This window comes from Anomaloglossus baeobatrachus, chromosome 3 (assembly GCF_048569485.1).
Source record: "Anomaloglossus baeobatrachus isolate aAnoBae1 chromosome 3, aAnoBae1.hap1, whole genome shotgun sequence".
Classification (NCBI taxonomy): Eukaryota; Metazoa; Chordata; class Amphibia; order Anura; family Aromobatidae; genus Anomaloglossus; species Anomaloglossus baeobatrachus.
This window is the reverse complement of record NC_134355.1, coordinates 287,044,235-287,068,056: the sequence shown is the minus strand read 5'-3', so window position 1 is coordinate 287,068,056 and position 23,822 is coordinate 287,044,235. Positions and strand designations below refer to the sequence as shown.

General features: G+C 44.9%; 1 protein-coding gene across 6 annotated transcripts in view; it reads left to right on the top strand.

The window, feature by feature from the left end:
• The window catches only part of LAMA2 (laminin subunit alpha 2), a 1,231,414-nt gene that overhangs the window by 746,895 nt on the left and 460,697 nt on the right, over positions 1-23,822 (top strand). For all 6 annotated transcript variants that reach the window (XM_075339908.1, XM_075339907.1, XM_075339906.1 and 3 more), the window contains exon 20: positions 6,038-6,144. In XM_075339908.1, the coding sequence (XP_075196023.1) occupies positions 6,038-6,144 (107 nt within the window). The remainder of the gene's footprint in view (positions 1-6,037; positions 6,145-23,822) is intronic.

Here is a 23,822-nt window from a genome sequence, read left to right as displayed (position 1 = left end):
AAGAGGGATAGTTTTGAGGAGTGTTTTTTCAAATATTTTTTTTTCTACTTTTATTACTGACTGTTGGTGATGTCGGGTATCTGATAGATGCCATAACATCACAAACTGCTGGGCTTGATGTCAGGTGACAGTACACATCTGGTATCAACCCCATTTATTACCCCGTTTGCCACCGAATCAGGTCAACGGGATGAGCTAGGACGAAGCACCAGGATTGGCGCATCTAATGGATGTGCCACTTCTGGGGCAGCTGCGGCCTGCTATTTTTAGGCTGGGAAGGGCCAATATCTATGGACCTTCCCACCCTGAGAATACCAGACCACAGCTGCCCACTTTACCTTAGCTGGTGAACCAATTTGGGGGAAATCCCATTTTTTTGTTTACTTATAAATAATTATAAAAAAAGAGCCTGGGGCCCCTCCAAATTGGATCCCCAAACAAGGTAAAGCTGCCAGCTGTGGTCTACAGGCTTCAGCCATCTGCTTTACCCTAACTGGCTATCAAAAATGGGGGGGACCTCACGGCGCTTTTTTTTTTTAATTATTTTTTTTGGCTAAATACAAGGCTAGGCACCCTTTAGTACCACATGAAAGTCACTAAAGAGTGCCAGCTTAGAATATACAGGGAGGAAGGACATTATATATGTGTTTGACATCAGTCTGCCTGTCTATCTATCTAGCCATCTATCTATCTATCCATTATCCATATATCCATCGATCTATCTATCTATCCATTATCTATCTATCCCTCTATCTATCTATCTTTCCATTATCTATCTATCCCTCTATCTATCTATCCATCTATCCATTCTATCCATCTATCCATTATCTATCTATCTATCCCTCTATCTATCTAGCCCTCTATCTATCTATCTCTCTATCCCTCTATCTATCCATTATCTATCTCTCTATCCCTCTATCTATCCATTATCTATCTATCTATCTATCTATCTATCCCTCTATCTATCCATTATCTATCTCTCTATCCCTCTATCTATCCATTATCTATCTATCTATCCCTCTATCTATCCATCTATCCATCTATCCATTATCTATCTATCTATCCATCTATCCATCTATCTATCCCTCTATCTATCTATTATCTATCTATCTGTCTATCTATCCATTATTTATCAATCTATCTATCCCTCCATCTATCTCTCTATCTATCCATTATCTATCTATCTATCCTCTATGTATCTATCTGATAGAGGATAGATAGATAGATAATGGATAGATAGATGGATAGATGGATAGATGGATAGATGGATAGATGGATAAATGGATGGATGGATGGATAGATGGATAGATGGATGGATGGATGGATGGATGGATAGATGGATGGATGGATGGATAGATGTATAGATGGATAGATGGAGGGATAGATGGAGGGATAGATGGAGGGATAGATGGAGGGATAGATGGAGGGATAGATGGAGGGATAGATAGAGGGATAGATAGAGGGATAGATAGAGGGATAGATAGATGATATTACAGCTTTTATTACAGTTTTCGCGATCGGTAATGTGTTGACATCACCGACCATGAGAAATGACCTGGAGTTACCTCTGCAGCATCGTTCACAGAATGAGGCTGCATTGAGCACTTGCTCACAGACGTCGCCGAGTGTGGATTACGCCGGACCTGGATATTTGGGGGGTTAATAAAGTGGTGACAGAGGGGCTTTTTGGTGTTTTATTTCAAATAAAGGATTTTTCGGTGTTGTGCTTATTTAATTTACTTACAGATTAGTGATTGCGTGTCATAGATGCTGCCATTACTAATCTTGGACTTAGTGGCAGCGATGCGCTGCCATTAATTCCTTATTACCCTGATGGCCACCGCATCACGGCAATCAGGAAGGGCCGGTGACATGCCGGGACTGTTGCATCTATTGGATGCGACATTCCCCGTTCACCAGCAGGCTGATATTCTCGGCTGCGAGAGGGGGGGCCGTAACTACGGCCCTCGCCCTCCCCAGTCTCAGAAAATCGGCCAACTGCTGTGTGCATACCTCGGCCGGGTATCATTTGGGGGGACCACACGTCATTCTTTTACATTATTTATTTATTTTACTACACGATATAGACCCGCGGCTGTGATTGGTTGCAGTAAGATAGCTGTCACTCACTATGGGGCCATGTCTGACTGCAACCAATCATAGGCGCCGGTGAGCGGCGGAAGCAGGGAATATGAGATGTATTAATGTGCGGCCGACATTTTTAAAAGCTGGAGAACCTGCCACAGTGTGACAGCCGTGCAGCGGCACACCCGTGATCGGTGAGTAAGAAAAAGAGAGGGAGAGACCGACTGACCATACTGGCCGCTGGCTTATATAGCCCTATGACGCTGTGCGGCCAAGCCAATTACAGTCACACCACAACAAAGATGGCTGCGGCGTTACTGTGAGGTCAAGCAACAAAAGATGTGTTCATTGGCTGGAAAAAGGTGCCAGGAAGTCAAGAAATGAAAATGAAAGTATCGGAGCGAATTCCATATTAGCCGTCAGATAGTGAATACCTCGAATACCCCATTATCCGTCGGATACCGAATAGTGGCGAATACATTCGCTCATCCCTAGTTATAAGCACTAGTTGTAGCCTATATGTGCAACACAATGCAAATATTGCAAAAATAAAATAGATGAACTACTCACATAGCAAAACATGGCAATTAAAATCCAATATAGCGACGAACAATGCTTTTTCCAGCACATTTCTTAATAGTTCTAGGAAGGTAAAGGTTCTCCTTGTAGAAATACAGAAAGTGAAGGACATCTTACAGCAAAAAATTCCTGAGAAAAAGTGTGTAAAATAGTTATTTTCCAGAAGCAAGAAATAGCCTCTCTAATGGGTAGGTATCATATGATATTTTTCTATAATTTCTAGGGCCTTGGGCCATGTATATTTTAGTGAGTCAGTAAATACTGACTGTGGCTTCCTACTCAAAAATAATGCAGACGCAAACCGCAGTTTCTCAAGGATGACTTGATGTTTTGTACTTCAAAAGAAAGAAGATTGTGGCATCATGTTAGTCAGTTGAATTACAATTAATTGCTTTCAGAAAGGGGCACAAAATTAAAATCTTGTAAATAGGATAGCTTTTAATGGTTTCCAAAAATAAATTATATTATAAAAGACATTTTTGAGACCACTTGGTTCTCTTTCTCATGCAAGGTATTACTTTGGTATACCATTCCTAATGAAAAGACCAAAATCTAAGTAGTTTTTAAAGCACCCCTTCAGAATTTATTTTCCATCACTGGAGTGATGCTTTAAATCTAAGTCCTCTACCTCATCATATAATCACCTTCCGTTGGCTTCACCTTTTCACCTCCGATCTTGCTGCAGAATTTTGTGCCCATAACTTCTGACCAGCCGGAAATCAGAAGCTACATCACAAGGTCTCAATGGTTCTCTATGAGAGCCAGAACGAGGCCAGAATGAGGCTCTCATGAATGTTGTACTGAGTTGTGACGTCTGGTTTGCTCAATGAAACATTGGAGCAGCCATCAGGTCACAAATCACCGGAGACCAATCGGAGCAGCGCTGAAAAAAGATGAAGGCACAAGAACATGATCTTATTCAAGGGTGCAGGGGACTCTAGTGGTGCAATAAAAAAACAAAACACTGGAGTGGTGCTTTGAGGTTTGCTTTGTAACTTTCATTTATTTTATTTTTGTAAGATGCTAAACTGTATCACATCAGAGCCCATCTCCATTTTTTTGGTGATACACCCTTACCCACTGCCAAATAGGAGCACTGGGATCAAAATACAGAGAAGGGACGAGTCGACGTCGAATGGAGCGTCATTTGTGATTAGGACGCCGACGCCATATCTTAGGAAGGGAAAGAGGAGGTTGAATGCGTTTTTCCTATCTTTTCTCTTCATCTATCATTGCACGAAAAATTATTTATTATATGTACTATGTTTGTGACATAAATGTTCATTAAACCAATTGGTTTTAAGGTAGTTTAAAGTTGTGGTTTTTGGTTGAGAGTTTCTACCTTGGTATCTAAAAATCGGTATTTGGTCAATTGGCACTGTACTTAGCACAGCTCACTCAATCCAGTTACTGCTAAGGTCTGCAGTTTCATTAATTGCTACAGGCTTGCACCCTGTCTTCAACACTTTAATAAAAATTAATAGTGCAGGCCATAGTCATACTGTTACAGAATAAAAGTTATTTCACTACAGGTGGTTGCACGGTGAGCTGGCGTAAGTGGTAATGTTCCTCCTTGTACAAGTCAAAAGGGTCACAGACTTTTTTTTTTTTTTAAAATAATAAAGTTTTTATTACATTTTTCAAATTACAGGATAAACAATTACATCTAAAACATGACAATATATCAAAAATTAGCCGCAGTAGTTATACATTTTACACAACCAAGATATCAGGTCATAACAGCAAAATGGGGGAGGGAAAGATAGAAGAGGGAGGAGGAACAGGGGAAAAAAAGGGGGGGATGGGGGTAAAATAAGAGTAGGAGTAGGAGTAGCAGTAATGCCACTAGGAAACAGCCTTGGAATCCACTTAAAGCCTTAAGAAGGGTAACTTTCAGAGGAGGGGGCCAAATAGTTGAGTGTCATGGGGGTATCTGATGCTTTTCACACTGCAGAATCTGACACTATGCTTTCTCTGGTGCTTCTGCATTGCACAGACAAGCTCGGGTGTTGACCAGCTGTGTGCTCATTAGTTATCAGGCTTGCAGGAGTTAATCTATGTTGACTGATGGTTACCTCTTGGATCTCATATTCTGAGAGACCTATCACATTTACTCCCCACCTTTTTAGGAAGTTGAGCCTGTCTTCCCATGCCAACAATTGCTTTTGCTAAACTGGTCCATGTGCTGTTCTATTCCTGTAGCTGGTGATTTATTGCATGTTGCTTGGTGTGCTGTGGAAATCCTTCCATCGTCTGGTTACTTCCTGCTCTTTATTTCTTCCTTATCACATATCGTCTTATATCGCTGTGTGTGCTAGCAGTGTGATAAAGTTTTTGGTGTCCCCGTTTGTCTTTATCTGTGGATTCAACCACTCCTGTCCTGGTCCTGCCTTGGGGTTGGGGAGAGCGGGTATTAGTTCAGGGCTGGCCAGTAGCAAGGACAAGGAAGGTGGCTCAGATATCTTCACCTTTAGAAGTATCTCTGGAGTTAGGGACAGCTAGTGACCCCCAGGTCTAATGGCCAGGCTAGAAGCCCCAGTTCCTTGTTATCCCCATCACACCCCGTGATAGTTGTCTGCCCATGTGACCTCTGATGTCAGCCACCCTTTGTACTTATTGCCCACAAAACTCAGGAACTGAACTGAAGAACAACTGAAGAACAATTGCATGTTTAAAGGAATTGTTCTCTTTTAGAAAACTTTATGACAAAAAATGAGTACTGCTTACCCTCCATGGATCCAGCTCCACCTCTTTTTCTCTTGTTCTAGTCTCTATTGTCTGGCTGCAACATTGAGGTCACTCAACAAGGACTTCAGCCAATCACTTTTGTTTGGCAGCTAAATTTACCTACCATAAATTTAAATAGGATAAAAGTAAACCAGATACATAGAAATTGAGTCAATTTGATGGCTAACTTTTTCGATACGTCTTGGGTCCTTTTCACCAAACAAGATGGCACGAGCTACTGAGCTCACTCACTGGCTACAGTGTTGTCAACATGGACAAACAACAGAAACAGGAACAGCATAATGGCAATATAATATTTTTTGGCAACAGAGACACAAAATATAAAGAAGGAATAATCACTTGTGTCAACAATTATGTAACTGGCTTGGCATAATTCAAGAGCATATCTTTTGTTATTAGTTAGTTAAAATGCTCAGTCAGTTGTCCTGAAAGCACCATCTTACCGCAAGTCAAGCCATAAACACAGCTGTTTTTAAAGAGGATAATGCCAATATATGAGCAATAATGACCTATGAGTAATTCTCAAGCAATATTTTCATCTGGGTAGTTAATTTAAAAATGAAAGTATTTAAAGTCTTCAACGAATGTTAAATGAGATTAAACCATTCATCATTTTGTCTTACAGCATGCAAATGTAACATCAATGGGTCTATGTCTATAGTTTGCAATCAACAGACAGGACAGTGTGATTGCAGAAGTAATGTGAAAGGTCGACAGTGTGATGAGTGCTTGGTAAGTTTCTGAATATTTCTCCATTATACTGGTCCGGAGACTGTATAAACAGTATCTAAAACCTATTTTGAAACCTACTAAAATATGGACTATTTTTATTAAAAATATGAATTAATTAAGTTCTCTTATTTTTTTTCTTCTATATATGCACCCTTCCCCTTATCTTTAACAATTTGCACTTTTTTTGATACATAGTGTATGTTTTTCCATTTGTTTGCACCTCCTGTTTTCTTCCCTTCAGCCTCCATCTTGATTCCTAAATTTCATTCCTCTATGTTTTTCTACAAATCCCATGCTGCAATAGAACAGCATGACATCAGCTAGTATCTCTATCTGCGGTGGAAACAAAGGATTCGACCCTCTTCTATATTCCACTTGATAAGCTTACTGAACAGAACAGCCAAAGTGCCCTAATAAAATGCGTACAAATAACATGACAAGGCAGAGCGTTGAAGTGACAACATTAAAGGGTTTTGAAAGGGTCGTGATTAAATGCACTGTTTTATGGATGACATACCGGGGATTTTATTGGTTAGAGGGAGGTAGGTTGGGTTATAGGAGGCAATATAATGGGAGAACTTAGCAACTTATCACCTCTTGGAGCCATCAGGAATTGTCACCTGTTCCCTCGCCCCTATTTATTTCAGGGAAAAAATGGATACACACAATGATGAGCAAAAGGGTAACAATGTTTGAATCTTTGACTATCAGGCTCCATATCTCATGATTCACTATATTTTTGAGCTTGAGACTACCTTCATTTTATAGACAATCATCTTGGCTATCTCATATATAAATTTGACTTGCATATGGTTAGTTGTGCAGATTCTTGTCATGTCACAGCATTGTTACTATTTTGCACCTGGTGGTTGAAAAGAGAATTTGTACAAATTACAACCTGTTCTCACATTCCCTAATAGTTCAGTGTATAATTAGGTGGATTACCAAACAAAAGGTAACTAATTTGAATCGAGGAGAAGCATGAAGATTTCCCATGAAAAGAGAAACAGAATCATCCAAGTCATCGATAACTGTCTGTTAGCCAAGAAAATCGACAAACTGCACCATGTGAGTGCCATGACAGTTGAAGAAATACAAAATGAAGTCTGTCCATCCACTTAAAAGCCAATTGGTAGACATACAGGCAAAAAATAAATGACGTCAACAAGTCGGCTCTTCACAATGTCTGTTATGGCGCAACAACCACAGCAGTGGAAGTGGCTCATATGCTTCATAATAGTGAAATCAAAGATGTCCATCCAAGCACTGTGTGACTCACATTACAAAAGTCTGTAATATTGGCCTGAAAAAAAGTGAAAAAGCCTTGACTTTAATATTATCAGAAGTAGCATTGGCTCAAGTTTGTAAAAAAGTATGAAAAGTGAACAGTAGAAGATTGGAAACTGGTAGGGATGAGTGAACCCAGACTGTAAAGTACGATGTTTGTACCAGAAACCCAGTGTCCAGGTCTTGGACCCGATCATGGATTTTTAACTGTATAGCCTGCTTTACACATTACAATTACACATGCGATCTCGTATGCGATCGCACACGCCCCCATCGTATGTGCGGCACGTTCAATTTGTTGCCCGTGTCGCACAAACGATTAAATCCCGTCACCCGTACCTACCTTCCATACGACCTCGATGTGGGCGGCGAACAACCACTTCCTGTAGTGGGAGGGACGTTTGGCGTCACAGCGACGTCACATGGCAGCCGGCCAATAGAAGCGGAGGGGCGGAGATGAGCTCGACGTAAACATCTCGCCCACCTTCTTCCTTCCGCATTGCAGGCGGGACGCAGGTAAGATGTGTTCATCGTTCCCGGAGTGTCACACACTGCGATGTGTGCTGCCTCGGAAACATTGAACAACCGGACGTTCAATTTTTAGTAATTGAACAATGTGTATGCGATCAACAGTTTTTCGTTCAATCGCAATCGCACATGGGTTTCACACACTACAATATCACTAACGATGCCGGACGTGCGTCACTTACGACGTGACCCCGCTGACACATTGTTAGATATATTGTAGCGTGTAAAGCCCGCTTATGTCCGGTTCCTGTTCAGGTCTGTCATCTGAACAAAGTTTGTTAAAAGGCTGCAGAGAAGCTAATCAGCAAGCTTTTCTGGCATGGGCACTTCCGGCTCCATTACAACCATGTCAAAAATAAATCAACAATTTTAAAAAAAAAATTATGTTGATTCTTGCCTATTTTTCATAACAAAGAGCGGTAAAACAAACAGCTGCAGGCGGCAAACCCCAGTGGTCTGCTTTACCTTGGCAGATTATCAAAAATAGAGGGGATTCCACATCAGTTTTTTAGCTATTTAAATTAATATTTTAAAAAAGACAAGATCTCCACCCTATTGTTGATAACCAGCCAAAGTAATGCAGACTGCTGGGGGCTGGTATTATCAGGGTGGGATGGTCCAGGGTAATTTGGCCCTTTCCAACCTAAAAATGGCAGCCTCCAACTGGCCTAGAAATGGCACATCCATGAGATGAGCCAAATCTAACGCTTTATCTGGCTCTTCCCGATTGCACTAGTGCGGTACCAATCAAGGTAATACTTTACCCCTTTACCCCCGACAATTTGTTTGTCTTCTGTTTTCGTTTTTTCCACCCTTTCTTCCAAGAGCCATAACTTTTTTATTTTTCCGTCAATATAGCCATCTGAGGGCTTGTTTTTGCAAGATGAGTTGTACCTTTAAGAGAAGCCATCAGTTTTATATATTATGGTTAAAAAGGGAAAAAAATCCAAGTGCAGTGAAATTGAAAAAATAAGTTCAACTGCACAATGATTTTGGGGGTCTTTTATTCACCACGTTTACTATATGGCAAAATTGACATGTGAGTATGATGCCTCACATTGATATGCGTTTGTAGATACCAAATATGTATAGATTTACTTTTATCTAAGGGGTGAAAAAATATTCAGAAATTTTGACCAAAAAAGAATTTTCCAAGACCAATAGCATTCTCCTTTTTTGGGATCTGGGGCTCAGTGATTGCTTATTTTTTGTGTCTCGAGCTAACATTTTCAATTATACCATTTTTGCAATGTTTTGATAACCGTTTGTTGCATTTTAATGCTCTGTTGCAGTGAACAAAAAATTTAATTTTAGCTTTTGGAATTTGCTTGTGCTGATCAGAGTGATGCTGCAGCATTGCTCTGATCAGCAAAAATGCTCTGTTCCTGTGAGTGCCAGCGCTCTGTTGACTCTTACAGGAAGTGAGTCATGCTAGCGTCAGGGGTTATCAGCTGACCCTGTGCCACCATGGTGCCCCAAGATCGCGTCACGGGGCCGCCAATGGCGACGGGGAACGGCACGATCCCCACTTCAGCCATTTAAATCACACTGTCAGATTTTGACAGTGCAATCTAAGTGGTAACCAGGTGTGGGTGGATCTCTGATCCACTTACGCCTGTTAGCTGCACATGTCTGCTGATCAGAACAGCTGATGTGTGAGCATTATTATGGGTTAGCTGCCGAAGTACTTGGCAACTGGGAGGGCATGACATTGTTAATGGGGTAGATAGGGGTATATCAGAAACACCCAATTACAAACTTGAATGGTTAAAAAAACACATCTAGGAAAAAAAAATACTCATTTTCAATAAAGACTCCCCAACAAGCCCTTGTTCACCAATTTATTGAATAAAAAAAATCCTAGAAGTTCTGATGATAATCCAACAAATAATGTTCCATGATGCCCATTGTTTCCTAAGAAGTCTCATTCTGAGAAAGTTCTCAGATACATTGTCCGTAAGTTACTGATAATCAGTGCCAGCCCTGGAATTTCCCACGGCACTAACGTCAGGAAACGTACAAGACCTTACCGCTCATGGGAAACTCTGGGTATGGCACTGCCCTTTGTGACCGTGATACCCAGATAGAGCAACTAAGTAATGTAAGGTTACTGCTCTTGCCTGGGAGCATTGCTGCCACATATGTTAAAATTGGTTAAACAAATGGTTTAAGGACAATGAAGTATAGGTGCTAGAATGGCCCCCACAGTTCCCAGAACTCAATCAAATCGAACACTTGTGAAAAAAATTTACCAAAAAGCTGTATACATACCCAACTGTGTCAAGCTGCTGTTAACTGCATTTAACTTAAATGCATGGTGAAAGGGAACGGAAAGGAAACCATGTGTCTAGGGAGAGGGAAGATTGTGACCCCTGACCGAACTTACTGCTGGTCTCTGGGGTCCCTCACCACACTAGCTAGGTTCCACACCTATGCGCTAAGCTGGATACCTGACCTTAAGTATCCATAGTGCTGGGTTTTAAATAGGGAATGGATAGGATGAGCTCTTCATCAACCCCACTAAACAACTATAGAAGACACAAGGGGGCACAAAGGGGGAAAGCATGAACTACTTATCATTAGATGACTCAGGTAGAAGTTCAGCAGAGCTTTCAGAAACAATACCACAGAGGAGTACAAACCACTTGGTTGTAACCTTGGCTTGAAAAAACAGAAAATATCACCAGCACAATCCAAACAAAGGAAGGGGAATTTAAACACCAATGGAATACTAATAATTAACAGCTGGGTTGAAGTCAATCACCTGCTGGATCCAAAAGGGAGAGAGATGAATCCAGCAGGAAAGCTATCTGTAGCAATGAATGCTGATAGCAGGAACAATGGAAGTCAGAGAGCATTCTGCGCAGCCAGACACTGTGATCTTCTATGACTAGAAACCAAATAACTAAGCTTCAAGAGGAACCTCAAGACCCACCTCTTCCAACAAGCCTACAATTTACAATAGCCCTCAGTCCAGTAGACCACTGCGCAACCAGCTCTGTCCTCACCTATTGTACCATCACCCATTCCCTGTAGACTGTGAGCCCTCGCGGGCAGGGTCCTCTCTCCTCATATACCAGTCTGTTTTGTGCTGTTAATGATTGTTGTATGTATACCCTCTTTCACTTGTAAAGCGCCATGGAATAAATGGCGCTATAATAATAAATAATAATAATAATAACTGTCTGTCACAAGTGACACAACCGTGACAGCTGTATGCATGAACATTGGGAACGTTTAGAAGAGACCTGGGATCAAATTGTCATTGAGACTTGCTTGAATCTGATAGAGAGTGTGCCCAGAAGGAATCAGAACTAAAGATGAGCGAACCGGCCGTGGTTCAGCTCGAGTTCAGTTTGCCGAACGGAGGTCCCGTTCGAGCTCGGTTCGGCGAACCGGTTCGGCGAACCACTCGAACCCTATAGAAAACAATGGCAGGCAATCACAAACACATAAAAACACCTAGCAAACACCCTCAAAGGTGTCCAAAAGGTGACAAACAACTCACAACACAACACAAACACATGGGAAAGTGTCAAGGACATATACTCATGCGAAAACAAAAGAGCTGGACAAGGAAAAAGAGGAGGAGACACAGATATATGAGTATATGCAAGGAAACATCGATGCCATTACTGTGCAACTTGAGCCCTGCTCATTTTAGGCTTCCAATCTGGATAAATTGCCTGAGCTCGCCACGTACGCCTTGGGGATCTTGTCGTGTCCTGCAGCCAGCGTTCTCTCAGAACCTGTCTTCAGTGCTGCTGGGGGTCTGCTGGCAGATAAGCACACGCGTCTGTCCACTGACAATGTGGACATGGCTCTCAGAGGACTTTTCTTCCCCTGGGTCAGCCAGGGGAGGTGAAAGGCACGCGTATTTTTGAGAGTGCTTCATGCAAAGCATCTGTTTCATTTTGAAAAGGGGCATCAACTGATGCCAGTCAAGTGGGGTGTGTGTGGCCCAATTAGTGGCAACGAGGGAGACTGTGGTTGGAGTCCCCTCGCTGTGTTTCTAAAAGAACCAAAATGAACAAGTCATGGCTGTCAGAGGACTTTTCTTCCCCTGGGTCATCCAGGGGAGGCAAAAGGCACGCGTATTTTTGAGAGTGCTTCATGCAAAGCATCTTTTTCATTTTGAAAACGGGCATCAACTGATGCCAGTCAAGTGGGGTGTGTGTGGCCCAATTAGTGGCAATGAGGGAGACTGTGGTTGGAGTCCCCTCGCTGTTTTTTACATGATTTTCGAAGTGCATGACATGCCTAAGAGGTTTAGTTTCAGCATCTCAAACTTGTTGGCTACAGAAAGGCTGCCTTTACACCCTTTTGTCACCGAGGATTTTTGAGACGTTATGCCCATTGCAGTGCCCCAAGAGCCGATGGCCATTTGCCACTCCTTCTCCACGAAAGGGGTGCCCGTGCTAACACAGCAGGTCGCACACAACATCACCGCTTCCTTTAGAAACTCTGTGTGTGACAGGGTGCATTTCACCACAGATACTTGGAACAGTAAGCATGGACAGGGGCTTTACATGTCGCTGACTGGGCACTGGGTAACTATATGATAGATGGAGAAGTGTCTGCTGTACAAGTCTTTCCGCCCCCACGAGTTGTGTGTTTCAATCCTTCCTCTGTATGTACAAGTTCCTCCACTGCTTCTGCCTCATCAACCTCGTGTTGTTCCTGCACCTGAGCCCAAACCCTGTGTGGTCAGGCCACCCTTCCTTGTAACTGCGCCCAAAGAATCCCACACACCTCCTTACTATGCTGGCAGCAGAGCTCAAGGCCATCAGGCGGTCAAATGTTTACTTTGAAATGTAGGGGAAATGTGAGACACTGCTGAGGAGTTGTGGACGGTTAGCTCTGAAGAGTGAGACCGCGTTTCATCAATGGTTGTCTCCACTCAACCAGCAGCCAGGGAATGCCGGGTGCGACAATGATGCTAAACAGTCTGTGGCCCTTCTTCAGGGCAATGTGACACACGTGCCTTGTATGGCTCACGTGTTGAATCCGAATCTCCAGAAATTTTTAAAACACTATCCCGGCCTACATGGCCTTCTGTCAAGGGCACGGTGTAACGCCTGCCTGGATCGACACACTCAGACGGGCTGTAAAGGATAGGCTAGAGGGAACCCACTCACCAAGCTGGACCCCCAGAACCCTGAAACCCTTTAATCCCTATACAGTGATGTTGAATGACACAGGGCCCAAGTTGATCAATACCTGTGGAAGACTGCAGTTCCAGAGAATAGTAGTCATGCAGGGTCAAAACATTAATTGAGGAAGAGGAACAGAATGGGAGGGACAGGACTTAATCAGAAAACAAGCAGACGTGAAATGCAAATCGGCCAACGAGGTACCTAAACAGCAAGCAGGAAAAGTAGTCAGGCAACAAGCACACAAACTCATAAAACTAAACTGGGGGTAACAGTAACCAGAGGTTCATAGCTATGTCTGGCAGTGGTCTTCAGACAGGAGGGGCCTAAAAAAGGGTGTTGTGTCTTCCCATTGGTTGTAGCTGAATGATGGTACTTCATCTGTGAGATACCCACCACCTGCATTCAGCCATTGGTTCTGCATATGTCAAGGTAACGCATCCCAGTGGGTGAGCATAACCTGCATCCACCTGTGCCGCTGGCGTCGACTCCTCTCCCATCATCAGCACTATGCACGAAAGGAACACGTTGTCACCTTGCGACAGGAGTACAAATTGACGTAGCGGACTACGGTAGTGACTTAACAGCCGTGTGCGGCAATGATGCAAACATGGCAGCGTGCCTTCGTCAGGCCAATGTGACACACGTGACTTGTATGGCTCACGTGTTTAATCTGATTCTCCAGCAATTTTTAAAACAACATCCCGGCCTACATGGCCTTGTACAGTGGACATGCTCACTATGTGCTCACTTCCATCATTCGCTCCCAGCAGCTCAACAACTTTCATCGCTCCTGAAGTCTTAAGGTCTGGCGGTTAAACGTCAAAAATGCGATGTTCCGACACGCAGGAATTTTAATCTGCACATGTTGCAGCGTCTGTGGCAGCACTGCAGAGCCCAGATGAAATACGTTATGACATATACCCTGGGCTAACTTGATCCAGAGGTGGTGCAGATCACGCTGCTGAAGTGGTGTCAGATCAAGGACATATGCACCGTTCTACACAGTTTACAAATGTCGACGCAGATGTTTAACACTGGCGATGACATTCTCAGCGTGACAATTTTCGTCATCTACATGATGGAGCACACTGTAAGCATTATTCGGAGCCAGGTGTTGGTCCAAGAGGAAGGGAGGAAGTACTGGAGGAGTCATATGCGGAAGGGATAACAAGATCTACAAGGTCCAGACAGTCAGCGGCACCTTGGCGGCAGTCATGGTACGGTGGGGGAGAGGGATTATCAAGGGAGCATAGTATCAGCAAAACAGTTGAGGAAGGTGCAGGAGCCCAGGAAGAAATGAAGGACGAACTGGCGATGGGCATGGAAGACTCAGCAGATTAGTGAGAGCTTGCTCACATTTTGGTTGGGCGAGGTTGTGGGGAGAGGACAGAGGAAGGAGGCATGATTCTCACCTCTCCGCCACCAACACACCAAGGACTTGGTCCTCCTGGATTCGACACATGAGCGCCTTCTTGCTGCACTACCTACAACATGACCCTCGGATTGTACGAATTCCAAGTCATGCTGACTACTGGGTTGCCACACTGTTAGATCCCCGGTACAACACAAAATTTTGCGAAATAACTCCTGCCATAGAAAGGGACGCACGTATGCAGGAGTATCAGCAGAAGGTGTTACACAATCTTACATCTGCTTTTCCACTAAACACCAGTGGTGCACAGAGTGAATCTCAACGCTTTTTCATCGATAGGAGGAAATGGTCTTACTTGTCCACATCTGAGGGACCGAGGGCTGGCTGCTGTGCTGAGGCGGCATTGAGTATTTTGTCTCTGCAGAGTTGCATGTTTGGTCATATACAAACTGAGTTGAAAAAGGACAGATGCTGGTGGAAAGGTGAACAGGTGTGTTGGAAAGGGGAAAAAAGTTTGTGTCCCTGGGTTTGGTGGTTAAGCAACATTAACATTTTCTGAAGAAACAACATCTGGTATGGTGGGACTGGCAGAGTTGGATAAGGTGGTATATACTATGTTACCGCTATATAAAAAATATTAAGAAGAAAAGAAAGAGAAAGGTAGATACCCCAATCGCCATTCGGTGTCCACCGTGCTCACAGATGGAAAAGGAGAGGTTGGCAACTGGAAGGTTAGGTGGAGGATACAGAGCAGGTTGACTCTCAAACAAATAGTAGTCTGAACCGAGTTAGACACCACTCGGATCTGGAGACTGGGAGCCCTGTTAGCGTGACAGGGTCCACACGACCACCCAGCCCCGTAACTCCCTGTTAAAAACACAGGGGCCATTGGTTACACTGTCCGTGTGCGTAGGGGACACACCTGTGGACAGCAGACGCATCACCAGCAGCAGGCCTGTTTATGCCACTGGGCTGCACTTGCAGGACTGGTAGGACAGGAGCTGTTCTTAAACGTTCTGCGTTGCCAACTGTGGTGGTGGCCTGCATCGATGACCTATCCCTGCCTACCTCTGGACTAAAGCCGCAATGGGTTCAACACATGGAGGTGTGCTCTTTTGGAGCATAATAGCAGACTGGGCACCTTCTTCTTGGCTCCAGCCCCTTTTATAACCTGGGTCCACCCGAAACCAGGGTGGACCACAATGCACCTCCTGGAGACAAAAGCAGAGTGACACGTCATGAGTGGCATAACTAGCGTCCTATTTTGAACCGCCACTTGAATGATGACCTCATGGCTGCCACAACCAAAAGACCTCAACAGTCATCGTCTGACCAACAACAATGAGGTGACAAGTCATAGGGGCGGCCCTCTGCAAGCCTGTAAGGAGTGACCTGGCCAAATTGTCAGGACACCTGATGCCCTGTGGTCTATATGGGCCCCCCACATCAGGGGCAGGGCCAAAGAGTTCATTACCTGACCTAGCCTCTGATGCAGTAAGTGCCTGAGCATGCTCAGTAGCATGAAATACAGTTTATGAAAAAAAGGCTATCCGCTTCAGCATGCTGTCTAGGCACAACACAGGACTTAGACCCGGCACGGAGTGCAAGTACCTGTGCAAAGAGGCTTTTCTCAGTCAGTGTGAAGCCCCACAGGTGTTGTGTTGGTGCATTACCTTCAGGGACTCCACGTGGAGGAAGAGTCTGGTCACACTTAGGTTGCTTCTTTATATGTATTTTCGTGACGCCACTCTGGTATTGCGGTCAGTGGGGACCGCCACTGCAGTGTAAGGGGACACCTGGGGCTGATGTTGGCTGCAGTTGGTTTTAGTGGCCTCCCGAGAGTAAGTCAAGCCCCAGGGCCCTGTGTAAGTGTGTTGAGCCGCAGGTCGCAGAATGACTCAGGCACAGTCCAAACGAGCATGTGCTGTAGCCCAAAATGAAGACTTTGCCTCAGGAATGACACAGTCAGGCAGAGCATACTCAGTTGGCGAAACACTGGAGTTAGGCTGCGGCTGGGGTAAATTGGCACACAGGAAGGAGCAACCGCGGAAACACTTCGTTCAATTGTGAGGGGAGTCATTTTGGAGTTTGGTGAGGAGTACCGTAACGCCAGTGAGCAGCATCCTGTGCCACAGACCAACATTCTTCCGGTGCTGTCTATACTGTGAACCATGATAGGAGCGTAAAGTCTGTATTTATGTCAACTGGACATCACATTACCCGGGTACGGTAGGCTGTGCCCAGACAGTAATGCGTGCACGCAACACTTTGTTTTATTATGAAAACACATATCTGTTCTGGGTAGGACGACTATATAGACAATCACACTTGCTGCCTCTGCACTGTCAGTCAAATTGTCACGTACAGTTTAAATCATAGAGGGACAGCGACACATGTTTGCATTGAATGTTGCTTTTCAAGATTTACATGACTGTGTTGCAGAGCTATGTGGTTTGCATTCACACTGTTATCATCTGCCTTATCTGTGAGGCTTCAGCTAACGAGGGTATTCAGGGGGGGGGATGTGTTTTGTCTATGTTTAGGTAGACAACTGGGAAGCTCTTGTGATGCGCCACTAGTTAGTTGTCTTCGCACACACACACAAACACACACAAACACACAATTACTGCTGCTACGCAGAGGGATTAGCAAGCAGTAGGCAACTGAATTGATTGTTCTATTATTTCAATTTAATGCATGGTTCTTATTGTTTGTTTTGGGAAAGTGAAAGAATCATTTATGAACACAACTGCAAACACTGCTTTTCATGTTGCGTTGTTTTGCTGCATACTGTGGATCCCACCAAATACAAGACTTAAAATGAAGCATAAAGCCCACTTTACACGTTGCAATTAGTTGTACAATCGCATTTGCGATGTGACACGCCCAGGTTGCATACGGGATCTATGAGATTTCACGTTGGTCGTTCATTTGCTGTCACACGAGCGTTAGTAGTCTATGTTAAATTGGTCAATTTTGTGTGCGATCCTTTAGATCATGTGTTCTGTGACGTATGCATTGAGCACCTTTTTTTTTTTTTTATTTATTGACTTGCCAAGCGTGTGTAATGTGTAGGTATGCGTTTTTACTATGTCATCTGCCATTCAGCTCAGCTACATGGCCGCTAACAGCAGACACAGACAGCCATGTAGCAGAGCTGAATGGCAGATGACAGCAGACACAGACAGAGCCGCACTGTCAGAATGAACTCGGGTGAACTTCACCCGACTTCATTGTGATGCTGCGGCTCTGTCTGTGTCGCGTCCTGATTAGCGGTCACCAGTGAAGACTCACCGGTGACCGCTAATCTCCTGAGTAACTGAAGTTAGCAGCCCTCTCTCATATACTCACCAATCCCCGATCCCCGGCGCTGCACGGCTTTCTCACTGCTCCGGCGGCTTTTACTGTTTTGAAAAAGCCGGCCGCCCATTAAACAATTTCGTATTCCCTGCTTTCCCCGCCCACCAGCGCCTATGATTGGTTACAGTGAGACACGCCCCCACTCTGAGTGACAGGTGTCACACTGCACCCAATCACAGCAGCCGGTGGGCGTGTCTATACTGTGTAGTGAAATAAATAATTAAATAATTAAAAAAAACAGCGTGCGGTTCCCCCCATTTTTAAAACCAGCCAGATAAAGCCATACGGCTGAAGGCTGGTATTCTCAGGATGGGGAGCTCCACGTTATGGGGAGCCCCCCACCCTAACAATATCAGCCAACAGCCGCCCAGAATTGCCGCATACATTAGATGCGACAGTTCTGGGGCTGTACCCGGCTCTTCCCGATTTACCCTGGTGCGTTGGCAAATCGGGGTAATAAGGAGTTATTGGCAGCCCATAGCTGCCAATAAGTCCTAGATTAATCATGTCAGGCGTCTATGAGACACCCTCCATGATTAATCTGTAAGTTACAGTAAATAAACACACACACCAGAAAAAAATCCTTTATTAGAAATAAAAACACACACATATACCCTGGTTCACCACTTTAATCAGCCCCAAAAAGCCCTCCTTGTCCGGCGTAATCCAGGATGATCCAGCGTCGCATCCAGCGCTGCTGCATGGAGGTGACCGGAGCTGCAGCACACACAGCCGCTCCGGTCACCTCCACACAGCAAATGAACACAGCCGCGCGATCAGCTGCTGTCACTGAGGTTACCCGCGGCCACCGCTGCATCCACCGGTGGCCGCGGGTAACCTCAGTGACAGCAGCTGATCGCACGGCTGTCTTCATTTGCTGCATGGAGGTGACCGGAGCGGCTGTGTCTGCTGCGGCTCCGGTCACCTCCATGCAGCTGCGGTGGAAGCGACGCTGGATCATCCTGGATTACGCCGGACAAGGAGGGCTTTTTGGGGCTGATTAAAGTAGTGAACCAGGGTATATGTGTGTGTTTTTATTTCTAATAAAGGATTTTTTCGGGTGTGTGTTTATTTACTGTAACTTACAGATTAATCATGGAGGGTGTCTCATAGACGCCTGACATGATTAATCTAGGACTTATTGGCAGCTATGGGCTGCCAATAACTCCTTATTACCCCGATTTGCCAACGCACCAGGGTAAATCGGGAAGAGCCGGGTACAGTCCCAGAACTGTCGCATATAATGTATTCGGCAATTCTGGGCGGCTGTTGGCTGATATTGTTAGGGTGGGGGGCTCCCCATAACGTGGAGCTCCCCATCCTGAGAATACCAGCCTTCAGCCGTATGGCTTTATCTGGCTGGTTTTAAAAATGGGGGGAACCGCACGCCGTTTTTTTTAATTATTTATTTCACTACACAGTATAGACACGCCCACCGGCTGCTGTGATTGGGTGCAGTGTGACACCTGTCACTCAGAGTGGGGGCGTGTCTCACTGTAACCAATCATAGGCGCTGGTGGGCGGGGAAAGCAGGGAATACGAAATTGTTTAATGGGCGGCCGGCTTTTTCAAAACAGTAAAAGCCGCCGGAGCAGTGTGAATGCCGTGCAGCGCCAGGGATCGGGGATCGGTGAGTATATGAGAGAGGGGGATAGACTGACATGGACTGAGAGTGAGGGACAGAGATAGTGACGGACTGACAGAGATTAGTGCATGACAGACATTGTGAGGCGCTTCAGAACGCAGCTTTTCAGCTGCGCTCTGAAGCAGACCTTTTTTAAGCTGCGGTGCAGAGCGCACACCTGCGCACATAGCCTCAGACAACAAAATCGTATGAGGGATGTCACACGTTACAATTGACTAGGTTCGTGCAACAAAACGCTCAATTTTAGAGAATGATACGATGTGTTTGCGATCAACGGTTTTGCGTTCAATCCTGATCGCATGTAGCTGTCACACGCAGATACCTCACAAACGATGCCGGATGTGCGTCACTTACAACTTGACCCCAACGACGGATTGTGAGATATATTGAAGCGTGTGTAGCGGGCTTAAGTCGCAAAGGGAATTTCACTGTGTTACAAAGCGGGCTATCAGGGCTGTGCAACCACCGCCTGCCCCATCAAGTGCATCTGTGTGCTCTTCATCTTCTGTGACTGTGGGGACAGCAGTCACACATGCTTTTTCATGATGAACTTCCACCCCTTTACCTGTAAGCGGGAGTGTGATTGCCAGGTCGTCACTTGTTTTGGAAGTGGAAACAGAAGGTATTGTTGAGCTGTAACATTGGAGAGAACCACCATTAAATGAACGCAACATTATATCCACGCCTGCACCTTCGTAACAGATTGGCTGGACTACCTGCAGTTAGTAATTGCGTTCGAGAAATGAAAAGGACTGTAGAATGCACATATGTTGTACCTTGCTTGGCAGCAAAGGAACACTAACTTAGTATTCCAGACAATTTTAGGATGGCAGAAAAAGAGTCAGCTCTTTGGACAAATTAAATAGCGTGGCAAAAGTGGGCAGCTGGGTACAGTGGTCGTGTTCTGTGTGTACCAGGAAAGTAAAGGAAGCCTCACTTTCTATCCCTCCTAATGATGAAATGCAGCAAGGAATTCCCTGAATTTGCTATAAAAAATATCGTTGCAAAATGTGCAGGAGGGTGTAATGCAGAGGTGCTAGAAATAGCTTGGCACCAGTGGGGCAGAAATGCATGACAAGAGCCCCTTTTTATGCCACTAACTTGCAGCATTTTTTGCTATTATTATAGCTTATTAAAAACAGAGCAGGAGGGTGTAATGCAGAGGTGCTAGAAATAGCTTGGCACCATTGGGGTACAAATGGAGTACAACAGCCACTTTTTTATGCCACTAACTTGCAGCATTTTTTGCTATTATTATAGCTTATTAAAAACAGAGCAGGAAGGTGTCATGCAGAGGTGCTGGAAATAGCTTGGCACCATTGGGGCAGAAATGCATGACAACAGCCACTTTTTTATGCCACTAACTGGCAGCATTTTTTGCTATTATTATAGCTTATTAAAAACAGAGTAGGAGGGTGTAATGCAGAGGTGCTAGAAATAGCTTTGCACCAGTGGGGCACAAATGGAGTACAACAGCCACTTTTTGGATGCCACTAAGTTTACTCAGTGTTTGCTAGTATAATGGCTTAGTAACAATGAGTTTGAGTGTGCAATACAGAGGTGCTGCAAATAGATTTGCACTAGTGGGACACTAATGGAAGTCCAACAGCCACTTTTAGGATGCCACTAAGTTTACTCAGTGTTTGCTAGTATAATGGCTTAGTAACAATGAGCTTGAGTGTGCAAAGGGCAGGAGGGTACAGTGGCAGGGTTGTGGGTCTGGGTAGAGGAAAGTAAGCCTGACTTTATATCCCTCCTAATGGGGAAATACAGCGAGGAAGTCCCTGACCTTAGCTACACAGACGCTGTCATCTTGTGTAGCTGTTAAAATCTGTTTCCACAGACCTGACTGTCACCTACGGCTGTGAGCCTGCTGTAATTAGCCCTTACAAGTGCTGAAAGAAACTGCTATCCCTATTCTGTATAGCGCTGTGTATAGATCGTACACAGCAGTATCGGAGACAGGAGCTACGCCAGCGGTGACTGACACCAAGGACGCAGAAGGCAGATAATGGCGTCCGGACGGGCAGATACCCGTATTTATAATACAGGGACATGTGACATGGACATCCTATCACACATGCCGTTGCTTCTCTGGCTAAAAGTCCACTTAGCTGTGTGTGTGTCTGGGATTGGCTGACATGCTGGCCCGCCCAACTACACGCGCGCGCTTAGGGAAGGAAGACAAGGAAAAAAAAAAAAATGGCGATCGCCATTATCCCAACAGCAGTGATCTGAATGCGCTGTTCCCGCACACTATACGCTGAAATTTCATAATAGTGTGAGTCACAGAACTGCACGAATCGCACTCAACTCTAATCAGAACATCTTGAAAGCTAAAAGTTGATTTACAAAATAATGAAAATTTAAATTTAGATATTTAGGAGCTAAACAGTAACAATGCAGTGCATGACAAGAATCTTCATAACTAATCATATGCTAAATAGGTTGTAGGTGAATGATGTCTCCCAACATTCCTATATAGAGTAAAATCAATGAGTAAGCAGGTGGGGAGAAACCACTGAGGGGCAGACTAGCCTTTTAAGGCTCTGTGCACACTGGGAAATGAAATTTCCTTGAGAAAATTCCGCATGCTCTCAAAGATTACCGCACCCGTGGTAAAAAAACGCGGGAAACCGCACCTGAAAACCGCATGTGGTTTGCCGCGGTTTGCTGCGGTTTTACCGCGGTATTATTCGCGGTATTGCCGCGGTTTTGCCGCGTGCGGGTTGGGATGTGCTTTATTGCATTCAATGCAATAAAGCACATTGAAAAAAAAAAAAAAAGTCATTTAATTCTGAGATGATAGATAGATAGATAGATAAAGAGACAGAAGAATAGATAGAGGGATAGATAGATGACAGATAGATAGATAGATAGAGGACAGATCGCTGCATTTCCCACGGTCGGCAGTGAGTTCACATTACCGGCCGTGGGAAATGACCGGTAATTACCTCTGCTGTCTGCTGCATTCAGCCTGTGTCTGTGACAGTCGCGGCTGGATGTCAGCAGTGCAGGACGCAGGAGCCGGAGCTGTGGATTATGTCGGAGCTTTGTTTGGGGGGGTTAATAAAATGGTGAACGAGGCTTGTTGGTTTTATTTAAAATAAAGGATTTTTCGGTGTCTGTGTTTTTTTCACTTTACTTACGGGTTGATCATGTCAGCTGTCACATAGACGCTGCCATGATCAAGCCTGGGGTTAATGGCGGTGGTCCCCCATCACCATTAACCCCTTGTTATATTACCCTGACCGCCACTGCTACACGGCGGCAGGAAGAGCCGAGGACACTCCCGGTGCTGCCGCATAATGGATGCGACAGTGCCGGGGCAGCTGCGGCTGATATTCTCGGCTGCAGGAGGGGGAGTGAGGCGGGGGACATTACCCCTGCCCCTCTCCCTCCCCAGCCTGAGAATACCGGGCCGCCGCTGTGTGCTTACCTCGGCTGGAAGGTAAATATGCAGCGGAGCCCACGTTCTTTTTTTTCTATATTTCCGTTTTCTTTCTATGTGTGTTCTATGTGTCTGTGTCTATGTGTTCTATGTCTGTGATGTCTGTGTGTGTCTGTGATGTGTGTGTTTACTCTCTGCTCCGCTTCCTCTTCCTGTAATGACATCACTTCCCTGCCAAACCGCAAGCAAGTGATGTACATTACCGGAGGTAAACCGCAAAATACCGCAGGGAATAACGCAGGAAAACGCAGTGAACCGCACAGAATTTGCTGCCTGCGTTATTCCCTGCGGGATTTCATGATTAACATTGAGTCAATGGAGTGAAATCCCGCAGCGATGTGCGGAAAAGAAGTGACATGCACTTGTTTTTGCTGCGGGATTCCCGCAGCAAAACATGCAGCTGTCAAATTCCGCCCAGTGCGCACAGGATTTTTTTTCTCCATAGGATTTGCTGGTGATTCACTGCAGAGATGTTATGAACATTTTCTGCAGCGAAACATGCAGCAAAACCGCGGAAAATCCGCGGCAAAATCCGGTAAGTGCGCACATAGCCTTAAGTATGTTTTCCTCTGAAATACCTGTAGTATTTTAGGCACATGTATCAGGCATATGGCTGAAATCATAAAGCCAGTGCCTGATACATGCTGCCCGTGAATCAAGCAGCATGTATCAGCTGTCATGTATTCTTTACGGGCACCGCGTGATGCTACGAAAGTCTGTGAGGCCGCACATTATTCAGCTAGATCAGCTGATTGCAGGGGGATTCTGGAAGAACTGAATATGATCTGAATTATGTACGGAATTGTCTGTGATCTGCCAACTAGAGATGAGCGAACCGGTCCCGGTTCGGCTCGAGGCGGTTCGCCGAACGGGGGGTCT